Source organism: Caenorhabditis remanei, chromosome IV (assembly GCF_010183535.1).
Source record: "Caenorhabditis remanei strain PX506 chromosome IV, whole genome shotgun sequence".
Classification (NCBI taxonomy): Eukaryota; Metazoa; Nematoda; class Chromadorea; order Rhabditida; family Rhabditidae; genus Caenorhabditis; species Caenorhabditis remanei.
In genome coordinates, this window is record NC_071331.1 from 12,243,366 (window position 1) to 12,260,199 (window position 16,834).

General features: G+C 36.9%; 5 protein-coding genes across 5 annotated transcripts; 1 reads left to right on the forward strand and 4 right to left on the reverse strand.

Moving 5' to 3' along the window:
* Window positions 1–6,840: 6,840 nt before the first annotated feature.
* GCK72_013496 (uncharacterized protein) lies at window positions 6,841–8,585 on the forward strand (the record flags this gene model as incomplete). The annotated part of the gene is made up of 7 exons (XM_003090670.2): window positions 6,841–6,909; window positions 6,956–7,074; window positions 7,206–7,317; window positions 7,399–7,507; window positions 7,606–7,823; window positions 8,006–8,114; window positions 8,164–8,585. The coding sequence occupies 7 exons, from the start codon at window positions 6,841–6,843 to the stop codon at window positions 8,583–8,585; spliced, it is 1,158 nt and encodes a 385-aa protein (XP_003090718.2).
* A 222-nt stretch (window positions 8,586–8,807) lies between these two features.
* On the reverse strand, window positions 8,808–10,464 carry GCK72_013497 (uncharacterized protein; the record flags this gene model as incomplete). The annotated part of the gene is made up of 11 exons (XM_053729870.1): window positions 8,808–8,924; window positions 8,967–9,098; window positions 9,149–9,250; window positions 9,295–9,423; window positions 9,469–9,547; window positions 9,594–9,767; window positions 9,824–9,933; window positions 9,977–10,138; window positions 10,183–10,253; window positions 10,298–10,373; window positions 10,426–10,464. 11 exons carry the CDS (start codon window positions 10,462–10,464, stop codon window positions 8,808–8,810), a joined length of 1,191 nt encoding a protein of 396 aa, XP_053584642.1.
* A 415-nt stretch (window positions 10,465–10,879) lies between these two features.
* Window positions 10,880–11,677, reverse strand: GCK72_013498 (uncharacterized protein; the record flags this gene model as incomplete). Its single annotated transcript, XM_053729871.1, has 3 exons — window positions 10,880–11,094; window positions 11,144–11,369; window positions 11,417–11,677. The coding sequence occupies 3 exons, from the start codon at window positions 11,675–11,677 to the stop codon at window positions 10,880–10,882; spliced, it is 702 nt and encodes a 233-aa protein (XP_053584643.1).
* Window positions 11,678–12,366: 689 nt separating this feature from the next.
* Window positions 12,367–14,169, reverse strand: GCK72_013499 (uncharacterized protein; the record flags this gene model as incomplete). Its single annotated transcript, XM_003101334.2, has 3 exons — window positions 12,367–12,578; window positions 13,508–13,730; window positions 13,903–14,169. The coding sequence occupies 3 exons, from the start codon at window positions 14,167–14,169 to the stop codon at window positions 12,367–12,369; spliced, it is 702 nt and encodes a 233-aa protein (XP_003101382.2).
* A 215-nt stretch (window positions 14,170–14,384) lies between these two features.
* On the reverse strand, window positions 14,385–15,524 carry GCK72_013500 (uncharacterized protein; the record flags this gene model as incomplete). The annotated part of the gene is made up of 4 exons (XM_003101331.2): window positions 14,385–14,689; window positions 14,787–14,937; window positions 15,157–15,281; window positions 15,401–15,524. 4 exons carry the CDS (start codon window positions 15,522–15,524, stop codon window positions 14,385–14,387), a joined length of 705 nt encoding a protein of 234 aa, XP_003101379.2.
* Between the last annotated feature and the right edge of the window lie 1,310 nt (window positions 15,525–16,834).

Sequence of the window (16,834 nt, forward strand, 5' to 3'; positions counted from 1 at the left end):
TCTTCTTTTCTTCTCTATATTTTTTTGAGGGGAGGTTCCAAAGAGCAGAAGACATCGAAACAATAGGTGTGAGTGACATGGTGAATAATTGAAAAGAGAAACGAAGAAGGGACTTCTTGGCACCTCTCTTCTCGTCTTGAAGAATTCAAAAAGTGGGTATAGAGACAGAAAAAAGAAGAGGTCATTCATGAAGGAATATGACGGACCTCTGCAATTTTTCGGAGAAACGGGAAGTGGCGACAGCAAAAACGTGGAAGTCATTATTTTTAGGCGGTCGCCTGAGACAATTTTTCTATTAATCTTATGGTTTTGTTCTTTTTTGTTTCGAAGGTTTGTCGACGAAGTTTGACCCGAACACAATGGAAAGGTTAAAAATGGAGTTGTCTGATGAAGGGGAAGTTAGGAATAACATAAGGAATATATTGTTTCAGAGAGTGGATAAATTACTGGTGAAGTATTTGAGATGATGCGTGTTCTGCATATGGTGGGTCAATTCAAAATTTAATGCGAAAATTTCTCCAGGTCTGAGTTCCTGTAAGCTCCGCACTTTCTTGCGACACTAATTTGAAAAATGAGTGGGCGGAGCATAATAAAACTGGAAGATTTGTTGCACAGAAGGTTTTCAATTGTTAATACATGTTCACCTAGATTACCAATGAATCTTGATTTGGCTCTCGGAGTTTGAAACCGTATCACAGAGTCACAGATTGAACGGGGAGGTTTTCAACTACTCTACAGTTTCGACAAAATAAGTTCTTCAGGCGACTGTCAATTACATCAAATCGGTCTGAAAATTCTCAAGAATCGTCGACTACAGAAGCTGAGATCATATGAAAATATGCGATTCTCAATTCACTCCCAAAGTGGTTCATGATCAACTGAAATTATGAAAACAATATCTACCGAATACATCTGATAGGAAAAACAGACCGAGTTTGATTCTCTTGAACGCATTATTTTGAAACTTCCGGTTACTGTTTCAAAGCTACTGTGAACTCTAGTTTCAGTAAGATGATTGGTGATTCCAAAATAATAAACAGGAAGACTTTCAAAGCAAATTCTAAGTTACCTAAAACTAGAAAACTCGATATGAAAGTCCAGACATCCGAATGAATCAAAAGATATTGTTATTCTGTTCGAAAACTACTTGAAAATGTATTTATAAAATGAAGAAAAAAGTGTTGGGAGAAGAAGATGATTGGGTATAATCTGCGGAAACAAAAAGATATCCGGACAGAAGGTGAACATGTGGGTGAGTTGGATGAAATGAAGAAGAAATAAGAAAACTAAAAAGATGACGATAGAAATTATAAGAAAAACAAGAAAATGAAAACTGAAGCTTCTTGTCATGTTCTCCTGTCGATAATCATGATGAAATCACTCCGCCCCTCCGCCCTTCTTTCCCCCCAAAAAGTGGGCGGAGTCAGAGAGCACATACTTGCTCTATTGTGCTAACAAGAATAGGAGAAGGGGGAAAGGAAGAACAAAAAGAAGTAAACTTATTCTCAAGAGAAAGAAAAGAAGAGGTGAAGAAGAAGAAAGTTTTTCGGGTATTTGTAGGAAAACGAGGAAAACGAGAAATGGATCCACGTGGGAAAATGTGTGCCAAGGTGAAGTAATTGGTAACAGAAAAAGAGAGAAAAAAGAAAAAAGAAAGAAGAAGTGAGAAAACATATGAAAAAAGTGGGAAACTTGTGAGAGAACCGGGAGCACGATATTTCAAGATGAACCTATGCGAACACGCTCTAATGAGAAAAAAAACGTGGAAAATTAATATTTTCACGTATCCTAAAAATTCCTGTAGGAAAATGTTTCTAATGTTCACCGCCACGTAATGCGGACCACGCGTTTTGTAGCTAAAATTTTAGAGCGTGTTTGCATAGGTTAACGTTGAATTATCGGGCGGGAGGTAAAGTCTCGGAATTTGTATACTGTAGGAAATAATGTGATTAGAAGAATTTACTAGGAACGAATCAAAAACAGTGAAATAATGATCAAACTTTGTTCAAGCGTGGAAACAGATAATTATTCTTGAAATTCTACTAATTTATTAGGATCATGAGCGTTTCAAAGCCGATGCACCTAAAAAATGCTTACTGTATTATGACAATAAAATATATCGAGCCTTCACAGTTTCGTTAGTACCTTTCTTCACAGAGACGGCAAAAATCCATCAAAAACGTCACTGAAATCGAAAATAAAATGAAATACTTGTATCAGACGTATGCAATCCCCAAAACGAAGAAAAAAAGAGTATCAAATGTCTGCCAATTTGTCACATTCTCCACCCTCCTTCTCATATTCAAAATCTCTATAGATCCAATTAGTAAAGGCAAGTTTTGAGAAAGAGTTCCAGCGGTTTGTTTGAGTTTTCGGATGAGTTATGGGAGAGAACTGTTATTGAGTAATAAGAACTTTGAAAACGTTTCATGCTGTTCAGAATCAGTAATATTTCAAACAATCGGAGAGTTCTGAACATTGAGTTTTTGACTGCCAAACCAGTTGAGTTTTCAAATTCTGCTTCATTCTCCAAACTGCCGTTCTTTTGAGACGCTTGATTTCCCATTCAGTTATTTCCAGTTTCAGTAGAGATCAGTAGAAACAACTGTCCATTGACATCTCTACTTGACTATAACGGTTTTAAAAAATTGCATAAAATCTCTCATCTATGTATTTTGTTTTGTTTTTCATTCTTCTGGAATTAAACATACGATTTTTGTCTTCGTGTTTTCAGAATACGTTGACAGTGGATTTTGGTGTTGTGGGAAAACGAAAAATAATCAAAATTATAGCAAAAAAGGAAGGATTACCCGGGTAACGAGAGACGGAGAAGATGAAGAGTGTAGACTAACAAGGAATGAGAATGTACAACTATAAAAATTATTTTTGCTTTTTCATATATTTCAGAATTTTCTTCTTCCCGTTGGCTCTAGGAAATGTATTTATTAGTTTTGTTTATTATCGGTTTTCAAAAAAGATTTATTCAAAAATAACTCAAATTCCTAGAATTCTGAAACAGGGAAGTCCGAAAAAAAAGAAAAATTTGTTTCTATTCAAATCATAAACCAGTCAAAATTCTAGAAGGCGGAAATTGTAGTTTCAGAGTCAGAAGATGAATGGATCTACGTTTTTTTTCTTCAAGGTGGAACGTGCGGATTTTCCACTGACTCACTTGAAGAGAAGAGATCCGGGTATTAAAATGTAGTCTATTTTTGTTCCTTGTCTAGATAAAAGAGATCAAAGTGACGAGATAAATTTAACAGCAATGCGAAAATGTTGCGAGTTAAGTGAGAACTTCGAAACTGGAAATTCTTGATCTGAACTAGAGAATACTTTCCAGAAGTGACACAACAAAAAACGAACGAATATGAAAATAGAGAAGCCAAGATTTGATTCATGAGGCCTTATCTCAGAATTCTGCAACAGAAAAATGATAATCCCAAAGCCAAAAGTCACCTTGATGAAGTGTCACGAACTATGAGATGCTGAAAACGAAATGTCATTTGGAAAGGTTATCATGACTTGAATTCTTTAAAAATTACTGCTTTACTTGATTGAGTTAAACATGAGGTTATGGAAAGAAATCAGTGTATAGCTGTGTGTTAATGAAGTTAGCAAGAATTCCAGATAAAGAGAGAATTCGGAAACAGGTAAATTTCTAATTTTCTTGTGTGTGTGTCGCTTAACTAAAAACAAGCCAAAACAAGTTCTTGTGCTAAACAGTAAAAACTCATCTTATCTGAAGATTCTCCAGCGTCTTCAGCGTCTTCTTCCTAACGATCCGAACCCATTTGGTGTCCCATTTCAATGCATATTACTCCTCCTCTTCTTTTCTTTTTTCACTTTTCCTAGGTTCCTCATTTCTCTTTTTCTCTGTCTTTCGAGAAGGAAATATGAATGAAAACGAGCGAAAAGAAACACTTTTTCGGTGTGCCAAACACGAAAACGAGTAGAAGAGAAAAGGGGTCAAATGGACGGTGACAAGACAACAACAACAAGGAAAACATTGGAAACAAGAGAGAGGGAATAAGAGAGAATAATTAAATTTTGACCGACAAAAAAGAGGGATCCAGACATATGGAAACAAGGGGGTCAATTTCAATTTGACTTTTTCAACTCGTCAAAATTTCATGGAATATGTTTAAACTGGGGGAGGGAACGAATAGTCAAGAGATATGAGTTTTTCAGTGAAACAGATCTTTGGAAGGTACGGCGTTTAAAAATCCACAGTTTCAGAAGCATCAGAACTGTTTCAGACTTGATTATATAGCTTGTTTTCCAATTTTCCAGGAACTCTGTACCAAAAATTCAATGACTTGTGCACATTGAACATCGTCGTAGCTCACCTTACAGAGTTCAAATTTGGGAAAATAGACAACTTGAAAAAAAGGAAAATAATAAATCTTCTTCAGTGAGTCCAGTTCATTCATCACTTACACTCTCTTCCTTAAAAATCTGGCGACCAAATTCTGTAGATCTCCTTGTTTGAATAATGAGGATTCATTAATTTGGTCCCTTGACTCATCCCCAATTTTCTCAAAAACAAAATGATCAACAACCTGACACTAAATCTTGAAAAAATGATGGAATAGGTAGTACGAAAAGGAAAGAGGTCATCAATCCGGCTCCCTTTCTCTCGAGCTTTTTTTAGAGCTCTGAGACCAAAAAAGGAGAAATTTGGGAGAGAAGAAGAAATTGAGAACAAAATGGAGAAGGAAATCGGGAGGAAAATAAAGGGAAAAAAGAAAAAGTGAGAAGATGAAAAATTATGGAGAGGTAAACAGGAACTGTATCGAGAATATTGGAAATCTTGAGGTTTTTGTTTAGCTTTAGGGATCCAGCGTTTTCTGGAACGAGAGGTTTCAGAACCGGATAAAGTTATGGAGAGTAATGCATTTGTTTCATGACTACCCGGTTTTGCTGGTATCTCAAATCTAAATTGGTTTGAATACTGTATTTACAGTAATGTGAAAATGTAGAACACTAAACTGACAGAATGAGAAACTAACATTTTGTTATGGATAGTGCTGTAGACGATCACTTCTTATTACTAAGAAACTATAATTCCAAGACATGTAGAACCTTAGAAACAGTTATTTTTACTATCTGAAAAAACTGGAAGATCTTGGAAAATGACGAAAAAAGCAAATGACGAAGTAGAAAGAAAGGAGAAAGTAGCTTCTCAAGTTGCTCTTCCCCCTCAATCTAAATAATTTATATGTGTTCCAACACGAAAAGTCGTTGTTCTCTCGAGAAAAAAGTGCAATAGTATATGAGGAGACAAATTGAAAAAGAATGCTGTTCGGGGGTGAGCAGAAAGAGATTAACAGACGACTCTTTGTTCTTTTCGAGTAGAAAAAAGTTTGATTCTCGTAGACTGAATGAGAATTCTGGAAAAATAACAAGAAATGACTCGAATAAACGAAATGAAAAAAACAAAGAGAAGAATTTGGTGAACTCGTAGATAACTGGTAAAGCAAAAATTGGTTAGTTAAAGTTATCGATTTGAAACAGAAACTTGTGAATGAGATAACAATTTCATGAGAGGTCTACAAAAAATTATCTGTTCCATGTGATACAGATGAAGTACTCAACTAGTTTGTATGAGTTCTACCAGTTGATGTAAACCAGAAGCTCTGAAAGACCTGTAAAAGGTAAATCATAACAAATTTTCAGACAGTATCGGAGAAGTTTTTTTTGTTAATTCCAATTTTTAGTAAATTCAAGATTCGTTACTATGTATTGCACTTACTTCTAAAAATTGTACACCAACACAGAATTCAAGTTCTCACCTGGCTGCATAAATCCTTCATCTCCGAAACAGAAACTATTTTCAGAACATCACATCATCAATCACCTTATCCTCAAAAAACGACACAAAAAAGGGGAAAAAGTAGTTCATCATATTCATTGCGAGTACATCTTCTAAACATTCTTTTCCTACCAAAAGCTTCTTAATCCTTGCCTCCTCTCACCCACTTTCTCTCTTTACTTTTTGATACTTGGAACATGTTTTGGGCGGTTAGAAACAAAAGATGTACATGATATATCAAAAGGATTAAAATATGAAATATTGCTTACATATTGTCTTCTTTTCAAGAAGAAGTAAGAATGCAATCGAAAACTTTCATGGAAAAATAAGAAGGGAAAGGTAATAAAAATGGAGGAGAAAAGGTGCAGAAAGCAAGAAAATTCTGATTGATATACTTTCTCCTTTTCCAATTTTCAACGCTTTCCCGCAATTTTACCTCCAATCCGCCAAACCCATTCTGCACTTTAATTTCTCTACGATTTCTGAGTAAAAAGTCATAAAATCTGTTGGTTTCTCCGATTGAGTTCTTTCTCTTTTACATCTGGATATTAAAATCATATTAAACCAAAAAGAAAGAGGAAAACTATAGAGTATACTAATGTTTTATTACTCAAGGAGAGTTGGGAGATTCTAAATGGGAATCAGGTATGAGTGAGCTAGATGTAATGTAAGCCAAAATTATAAGAAAAAATATTTGAACATTTTATGACCACTGAAAAACAGTATTTTTGAAACAGAACGGGATTAAATAAAGATGAATCAGAAGATGAACAAAAACGAATCTTCAACATCACTTCTTAAAAAAAGGTATTTATCCCAGATACCAGAATTGTGCCGTCCTAAATAACACCAATACCAAAATCGGCATATTTCAGTTTCTTGTTGACGTAACTTCAACTCAAAACGTGTAGACCTCCGACGAATTTATCTTCATTCTACGTGGCATCTACCATCCACGTCACAATGGTTTTCCACCATCAAATCTATTCGTTTCTCTTTCTCTCGGCTCCTATTCACTACTACTCACAATGGATTACCAACAAGAAGAATTCGATGAACCTTTTCGGATTCATCTGAATTTGGATAACTTGTCAGAGGTTGGTTTTCCTGGCATTAGTAATTTTGGCATCCTTAAGTTTTTAGGACGAAGCGATCGCCAGGTTCTCCTTGTTGTACGATGAGAAGACGAATAGTATGAAAAGAAGAGAGAATTCGGATTATTTGAGACCGATTTGTATTGATGGGACGGATGTTTCGAATAGGTGTGTTGGTCTACCAAGAAATATTTTGAGTCGTCGGTCTGAACAATTGAATGTCGTATGCAACCAAAAAAGTTTCGAACATCGCAAACTCATCTGTTACTTGGTCTAGAAAAAAGAATCAGTGTTTCCAGATTGAATCACGTCATCCGAAAAAACATGGAGCTCTTCCCCGTGGATAAGACTATTTTCAATATGCGAGCCATCACTACGACACTTTGGTATTTCATCTCCAGAGGTCATTCGGTAAGAGTTTTTTCCCGGTTTCAATGAGTTTTCAAAATTAATTTCAAATATCTTTTATCAATATAGTGGTTATTTCTTCAGGCCATCGTCTTCCTACCCACTAGTCTTCGTGACTTTGCTCAGAAGTGTTCAGATCCACATGAATTGAGTCTATTGGCGAAGTTGGAGCTGATTGTTTTTGATGATTCTAGTTAGTTTGAATATCGAAGTGTGGCATCGAACTCCTAGATCTTCAAACATAGAACTGTTATGAACTTCCTGAAACAGTGTCTCATATCTGTTTTCCAGACTATCTCCACCCATCCTCATCCGTTCTACTCTCGAAAACAATTGCAACTTGTGCAGAGAATAATGACGGGTGCATTGTTGGAAGTAGGACGAAATATGCAGTATTGGGACAAAAATACTCAGATCTCATCGATAGAGTCACTAATTCTTTGATCAGTCCTTCGTTCAGTTTGGATCATGAACTGAAAATTGGCGATTCGGTTCGATTGGTTTTGTCGGTAAGAGCTTTTTGGTTTAAATATATCTACAAAGGATCATTGGGAAAGTAATTGTCGTGTGTATTGTGTTGATCATGAAACAGAGAATTTTTTTTTGGAAAAGCGGAAATCGAGTATACTTTTAGAAAGTGATATTTTCTTAACTTGTTTTTGAAACAGAAAAAACAACCATAGTTTTGCAGCCAGATGAAGTGTGTCGAAACGATAACAATGCCAATTGTATGAACTTCCAGTTACTGGCTAGCGATCAAGTGGTTATCATGAGCAAATTGGCTAGAATTATTGGAAAAAGTCAGTGAAAATATCCACTTTTTATTTAATAATCCACGAATTGCTTCAGATCCAATGATAGATCTCTGCAATCGTGCTCGCGAGCTCAATATCTCTTCATATGCCAATTCCAATCTCCGCAACATTTTCAACAACCAACGACAATCCAATTCATCGAATCGTCTCTATCAAAGTGCATATCATTACAATGATCCGTTCCTTCCTGATTACGTTGCTCCTCCTCCTCCAATAGCTTTGGAAACTGCGGCGAAACCTATGAAAATTGGACACAGGCATTCGATTTATCGAGTTGGAGAAAACGCGAACAGGGAAATGCAAACTGGAAAGGAACGGAAAATAACCGCGTTCCGAAGTGCTTTGATAGATGCTCTTCAGCCAATGTTCGGGTTGGAAAAAGCTACTTCTCTGGTCAATGATAATCCAGAAACTGATGAGATCAACGATTTGATCGAGATTGGAATAAATCAGTGAGAATTGAATAAAAGAAGAAAAGAAGCAGAATAAAACATCAAAATATAAACTATCCTATTAATAAAAATCTGAAATTCATTTGAAAATTTGATGAGAAAACAACGGGTGCTCATTGCATAGAAAGGAGAGAATATCTATTAGGATAAAACATGAAAATGGTACATGTAGGATGCATTACATAATCAAAGAGATCTTACAAGAGATGAGAACATTCCGATGAGTTCAATCCGAATCTATTTGCAGCATTTCTTGTAGATCGGGATCAATTCGCCGATTGGCAACATAAAACCGACGAGATGTCGCGTATTCACGATATATGGAGTGATTCTCACTGGCAGCCTGAAGAATATTATGTTTTTTGTTCGATTACTTTGTACTGACCACAAGAAACAAATCAGACATTATCCGCATCACTTCTCGACTTTCACTTCTTTTTTTCTGGTGATTTTTATCGGAGAAAACACGCAATTTGAGCTCCGTCTCGCGAAGAGTTTTCATGACACTCTTGCCAGGCTGAAAATCAGGGAAATAAATTTGAACTTTCAACAAAACGCGAACGTTACGTCAGTTTCCATTGCAAACGCAAGACATGTGGCGGCGTATGCGACCACATCTGATGAGTATGAACGATTGTGCACATAGAGAAGAGAGAGTTCCAGGAAATACTGAATGAAACTGTGAGAAAATCTAAGGGAAAAAAGGACTTTACATAAACCGAATGCATTGTCGATTCTGGAGCACACAGATGAACGAGCATGTAACTGGCGAAATTGAATGGAGTAGGCATAGTGACTTTGAAATCCAATGTAACGAGAACGAATCGTTCGAGATTGGCAGCCTGAAGTTATACTTTGAGGGATGAACGGAAAATAAAATAAATAACTATTTCAACGGATGGGACTTTTTCCGTTATGAATTCGAGGGCACTTTCCATTGTTAGGCAGACGACGTCTTCAACTTTACTAGAAAAAAATGAGACAAATTGAATGGCAAAACTCAAATTAAAACCTGGCAATAATTAGCGTGATCGCTGCCAACGCTCCTATCGATTCGTTGTCAACCTCCATCAAATCGAGAGATTTATCCAGAATAGCGACACTTAAATGGAGCGTTTCGTTGGAAATTTTCATACTGGATCGGCGGGAAATCAATTTCAGTATCACTTGCTTTCGGTCTTCGATGCTGAAATTTCTGTTTTCAAATTATAAAGAAGAATGTGACAGCTTTGAGAAAAATACCTGCTCGTTCTTTTCGTTGTTTCTGAATCTGAAGATTTTTCGCTTTCATCTTCCAAAAGAGTGTGCGGGACAGGAATGGGAGTGGCTGATTCGCAAAGCGCTGCGTACATCTGAACCTCACTTTTTATTTTGGTTTTACTAGTTTAAATTTACTTCATAAATGTCAATATTCGATCCAGCGATTGCATTTTTCCTAGAATCATTATCCCTGACCATACTAGAATAGTCATCGAAGTATTCTATTTCTGGGCTGTCCAATTTTGTTTTTTTCGGTGCCGGGTGTGCAGAACTTGTTGGACATATCGGTGAAATAGGCTGCACAAAATTATTAGTTTAAATTATTCTTCCAAATAAAAAACCTTCTGGCGCTTCTGAACATCCCGAATAGTCAAAGCTGTGCTGTGTACTTTTGAATCTTCAAATGTTATAACTGCAAATTTAGACTTTTTACAAGTATTTCATTTCATTCTCTACTTTCTGATGATTTCAGGTAAACGACAAACGATGGCGATTGACTGTTGGAAATAATTGTTTCCGAGTTCTTTCTGATCTGAAAAAACGCCCTTTATCTCAATTCTGCCAATTTAAAAAGTGAAACTCACCGAGTAGTTTGGAACTTCATAAGATTTTCGGCGAATCATCACCGAAATCGCGAAGAAAACGGGACGCGCCTTCTTGAAAACCGTGAGAATGAAAAAAGAAATGTAAAAAATTTAAAAAACCAAAATTCATTAAAATTCTACTCGCGGCGAGACCCGCGCACATAAAAGTGTCATGCACCTTTAAGGTTACTGTAGTTATATGCAATGCAATAAAAATCTTTTTCAAAACTTATTATGAATTCATTTTTATCTGTGCATGGGAGGACCGCGCCGCACTCGCGCGGCGGCCACGCCCACTCCCATTTTAACGCTGCGTTCCATTTTTGAACACTGCCGCAAGAAATGGGCGTGGCCGCCGCGCGAGTGCGGCGCAGTCTTCCCATGCACAGATAAAAATGAATTCATAATATAATTTTCATTCGACTCGCAATAAATGTACAATTATCAGCAAATCTTAACAGAACTGAACAATATAATTCGCATTTTTACAAGTAAAAGTTGAGGTTCCATCATCGTACGCGTAAGAGTACGCAGTTGGGCAAGCATCCTTGAAAATTCTCGCAGTTTTACTTTGTTTACATTTATCCGGTGTTCTAAATTCTCCACGACAACATTCTTGATCATTATTATAAGCAAGGCATCCAGATTTACATGCAACAGTTCTCCCATCTGAAAAAATGTTTTCTTTTGTCGAATATCAAATAACTTTTAGACAAACCTCTTTTCACTGCTAAATCTCCAGGACAGAAATCATTTATATTCTTGAAACATCCTCCTGCTCTTTTACAATCCCCTTCTCCTCCAATCACATCAATCAGAACTGGAATATTATATCCGTCCACAAGAGAAACATCGTAGAAATCTTTCCCATCTGCTCCGCGAAGTGTGAATTCAGCAAGACTCACTGGTGGCTCACCGCCAGCTCCGTTACATTGTTCGCGAGGCTGGAATTACAAAAACCTGCTTGATTAATATAGTTTCCTGAACTCACTCCACAACTTCCTGTAGCACAATTCATATTTCCATCACACTCTGTTCTCGGCCAAATCCTAGCTGATTTCCATCCATCATCTACATAAATACTTCTCGTTTCTCCAGCATTCAATTTGAATCCTCCACCTTCTGGAGTTCCAGGACCGAGGATTCCTGGCCAAACGGTGAAAGGACACTTATTGAATATTTTTATTTCTCGGGCGAAGACTTGACTGGCGAAGAGAACAGTTAGAAGAAGAAGATGGGTGAGGAATTTCATATTGAATATCTGTGTTTGAGTTGACCCACGCAGTTTATATACGCTCTTAAGAAGTCAAGAGAGACCAGAACAGATAGGAAAAGAGATAGAAAACAAGGGAAAACAAAGATGATTCATTACAAAAATGCTGGTTTTTGCAATGTTTACCTGTTTTGTTCCCATCGTATCACTTTGAAAATTTGCAGTTGACCAAAGTAAATACAAAATGAAAAAATACAATCTAGAACTAAGTTTATAGTTACGGGTCCGCAATACTGTAAACACTATTGTATAACCAATTCACAAAACCGTAGCCCACTGACTAGCCGCCAAGTTTCCCTGAAAGAAATCATAAATCTCGACTATCATTAATCACAGCTGGTACAATTTTCGTACATTCGTTCTTCTTTTTTGTTCCGTGTCAACTCGAATTCTTTGACCAGACGTACCCTAACGTGATCGGGTATCCCTGACCTCTGTTCTCACATTCCACTTGATTGATAACAAGTCTAAAAATCAAAAAAGATAACACAAATCATGTTTCGTTCTCCTATTTTCACATCATCGTTTTTTCAGTCCTGTTTTCACTTGAACTTTCTCTATATGTAGTTGAGACTTTCAAAAAGGAATTCATATAAAAAGTTTATAAATTCCGACATGAATATATACAAAAATCCAATACATTTAATCTCTAAAAAAAGTTGTTATCCTCAACAAAACTGCACAACATAAGAAGCTCCATTACATGTCATCGCATTCGAATCATCCAATTCATGTGCAATTGCAGTCGGGCAAGCTGCTTTGAAGATTTGACCAGCTATCGTTTTACTGCAAGCAACTTCATTTGCAAACACTCCTCTGCAACATTCTCGATTGTTGTTGTAGACGAGGCATCCGGTTTTACATCCAACTGTTTTACCGGCTGCAAACAAAATGTTTTTATTTTTCTGGTGTTCCACAGTTTCAGATCATGAATTAGAACAAGAGAAATCTCACTCCTTCATCAGATTGACTCTAACCATACTTGTCAAATCACGGGCCGGCCCGGGCCGGGCCGGGCCCGCTGAAAATTTCAGGGCCCGCAGCAAAAAATTATTTTTGAAAAATAGAATTGAAAGTCTTGGAAATTAAATTTTTTCTTCGGTTTATACCAGACTTGCAACGGGCCGGGCCGGGCCGGGCCGGGCCGGAATGAAAATTTCCAGGGCCCGGCCCGGCCCGGCCCGGCCCGGCCCGGTGGGCCCGGAAGTTCAGTACTGAAAAAAATTCAAATTTTTTTTTCGAAAATTTCCAGATTTTTTTTTGAAAAATATTTCTTAAAAACAATTTTTTGTAGGTTTCGAAGGTTTTTGAAAAATATACTTCAGGAAAAATATGAAAAATTTTCAGAAAATAAATTTTTGGACAAAAAATTGTAGTGAAAAAAGTTCAAAAATTCAAATCCGGGCCGACCGGGCCGGGCCGGGCCGGGCCGGGCCGGCGGGCCGGCCCGGAATCTTGCAAGTCTGGTTTATACTAAATCGAGGTCGGGGGATTCGATAAGACTACTTTCAGATACCTCCAGCAAGTTCTTGATCCTGATTCTGATCATCGGCTGATCATCACAGAGACTTTGAGAGGCTCAAAGTTTATAGTGACAAAATAACTTATTCTGACAATTTCCGTTTTCACTTGTTGTCTTTTTATAATTTCTAATCAATAATACGTTTGCCATGAAGTAGTAAACGAAAAAACAATGGGAAAACGACGAAAAAATTTTTTTTCAATATTTTGACGGGCCGAACGAGCCGGGCCGGAAGATTTTTTTAGCGGGCCCGGCCCGGCCCGGCCCGTGACAAGTATGACTCTAACCTCTTTGAATAGCAAGTTCCATCGGACACGCATCATTCGGATTTGAGTAACATCCACCAGCTCTAGCACATTCCAGTGGTCCATACGGATCAATAAGCACGGGAATATTAAATCCATTCAACATAGAGACACTGTATGTATCATTGAATCCATCCGTTTCAAATGAGAACTCTGCGACGGTCATCGGAGGAGATCCAGATGCTCCATTGCATTCTTCATGGGGCTGAAACGAGATATATTGTCAGAAACTAGAAAATGATAATGTGATAGTAATGTTATTTTTCTGTCTTATTCACTGATAAAGAACATTTGATAAAACTAAAAAGTAACTCTCTTTAAAACAAGAAATGGGGAATCAGACTTCCCCGTTAAAAACTTGAGGAAACCCCACTCACCCCACAACTTCCAGTTGCACAATCCATCCCGTCATCACATCCAGTTCTCGGCCAAATCGTTCCAATCCATGTTGGCTCCACATATATCGTTTGTCTAGCTCCTGCTTCCAATTTGAATCCTCCATTTGCAGGATTTCTAGGTCCTTGAATTCCAACCCATGTTGTAAAAGAGCATTGGTTTAATATCGTAATTTCTCTATCGACATTTTGGAGTTGTGCTACTTTGAATACAGATAGACAGAAGAAGAGAGTTGGAAAGAAATTCATGGGGACTAGAATTGATACCAGTCTGTTTTTTTTCATCTTTTATGGGTTGATATCGAGAATGATTGATGGAAAGATCAGAGAATACATGGATCAGGTTCTTTTTGAACGTCACAAGATAAAAAACGTAAGTGGCAATTAGTGGAGTGTAAGTTCTCTCAAGATTTATGTAGTAGACTGTATCGTTTTGAAATTTTATTCTATGTTTTAATACAAGTTCAACAAAACTGAACCAAGTACTCTGCATTGGTTTGACAAGAAAAAGAAGACGTCGCATCGTCGAAACGATAAGAGAAAGCAGTCGGACAGGCGTCTTTGAATGTTTGTGCCACGTGACTTCTGAAACAAACATCTGGAGTTGCGAAGTTTCCAGTACAACATTCTCGATCGGATCGGAGGGCATCACAGGGAGATCTGCATCCGACGACATTGTTGTTGACTCCTCTTCTTTGAGTTCGAACTCTCATTAGTACCGGACAGATTTCGTTGATATCGGAGATGCAGCCACCAGCACGTAGACAACCTGGAAAGAGTTATACTTCTCGAGTCGAGCAAGAACCAAACATTTTAGAGCCGCACGTATATGTCAAATAAAAGAAACAGTAGCTCTCTGAACAAACCTCGTCCACCAAATGGTTCAATAAGAATCGGAATATTGTATCCATTAATAAGTGACACCGAATATACATCTTCATCGTTGGCTTCATTTAAACTAAATTCTGCAGCAGTGAACGGGGCACGACCCAATGTTCCATTGCACTGTTCACGATTCTGGAATCACAGAAGTTAGTTTCTAGTGTATTCTAACCATAAGGAAAAGTTCATAATTAGAAAACGGGTTAAACTGAACATCTTGAGCTCTAAAGGACTCAACTCAGAAATAGTTCAATTCTGCATATTGAAAAATATTCAGAAATCACTTCCAATCAAGATAATATCTGATTTAATGCCCTTGATAAAACAGCAAACAAATATTTATAGAAAACTTACAGCACAACCTCCAGTGGCACATCTCATTCGATTATCGCAGAATGTTCTTCCCCAAATGATTCCTTGCCAGTCATCAACTACGTTTATCTTCCGATTCTGCTCGTTTTCCAATCGAAAGCCGCCACCTAGAAATGTATGATGATGTAAGAAGCAAAACAATCTTTCGAAAAGGATTTCATTTTTTAAATTTCTTTGAAACAGAATTTCAGTTTTCGTCGGGAAGATCTTCATAAACTGTGCTAACCTGCTGGATTTCCCGGACCAGCAATTCCTGGCCATACTGGAAATGGACATCTGTTATAGATGTTTATCTGACGAGCACAATAGGAGTTCAATGGGAACAAGAAACCAACGAGAAGGAAAATCATTTTTGATTATGAATTCATTGGATAACTTCTCACTTTTATAGGAACCATTCCAAAAGTTTTCAATGGTCATTTTTGTTGATTCAGGCGGTGAACTGTAGGGGATTAGAGGAAAACAATAGCTGAATAAATACAACTTTGAGCTTTTAATTTTTGAGAATAACTCATTGAGAGGTTATTTTGGGAACTTGTGAACACGAGTGTGTATGTAAAACTTTCTAACCCTGAAAATTTAGCATAGAGAAAGATGGGAATTACATGAAGAACCCGCTCGAAAAAAGTATCTGATTTTCCAGTATTTCTTTTCAATTCTCGATTGAAAAAATTTCTAATGTATTAGTTTTCGTTGAATTGACTTTTGTTCCTTCGCAGAAAAAACCTTGTAGAAAAGAATTCAAAATTCAATAGATTCAGTATTTTGTTATGGTTGGAACTTTAATATTGCAGAATTGAATTTACATGGTCTTCTTTTCAAGCTTTTCTGCTGTTTCAGAACCTGTGAAGATAGTTTCAGTTTGAGTTCCTTTACTCATTCGTTTTATTGCAAACAATGTTGTCCGTTTCCTCATTCGATGACCAGAACATTCCTACAATTTCCAACCGTAAAACTAGACATTGCCTGACACTAATCCGAACCAACCTAACCAAATAAACAAAGGTATCTTGTTTTGATTTGCAGTCTGTTTAAATCCCATAAAAATCAGAATTTTTACTAAAACTTCCCTATCAATATTTTCTATTTCAATTCAAACTTCCTGCAACATTGACCAGAGAATTCAATTCAAATATAAGCGGATTGGAGGTTACAATTGACTACAATTGTTTTTTTCATTCTGTTCAAAAATCGGACTGATCGAATCCCTCGGTGTTGGAAATGTTTCCAAATGAAGATTTGAATGTTTTCACAAGTGCAAACGTTTCTGTTTTGCCATGATGCCTTCTGGTAGCTTTCGCCACCGTTTGCTGGATTAATAGATTTTTTTCAACTGTTGAATCCGACTTTTGTAAAGTCCCAAGCAATTCCACATACAAAAGAAATGCAATAAGTTCTCAACTAAAATGTCTACTAAAAGTTCGTTTGAACTATTCTCTCCGTTTACCGACCGATTCTCATTGTTCTCAAAACAACAATAATGATTCGATAGTTTCTTTATGATACATAAGTACACTTGTAGTTCTGAAAAGTTCAGTTGTTTTCTTCAAATCATAACCCGACTTTCTTCATTTTAGGATCTCTGTTAATGGCACATAATGTAAAAATTCAGTGTGAGTTTGAAAAGACGAATTCATGAAACTGTGTTTTTTTTCACATT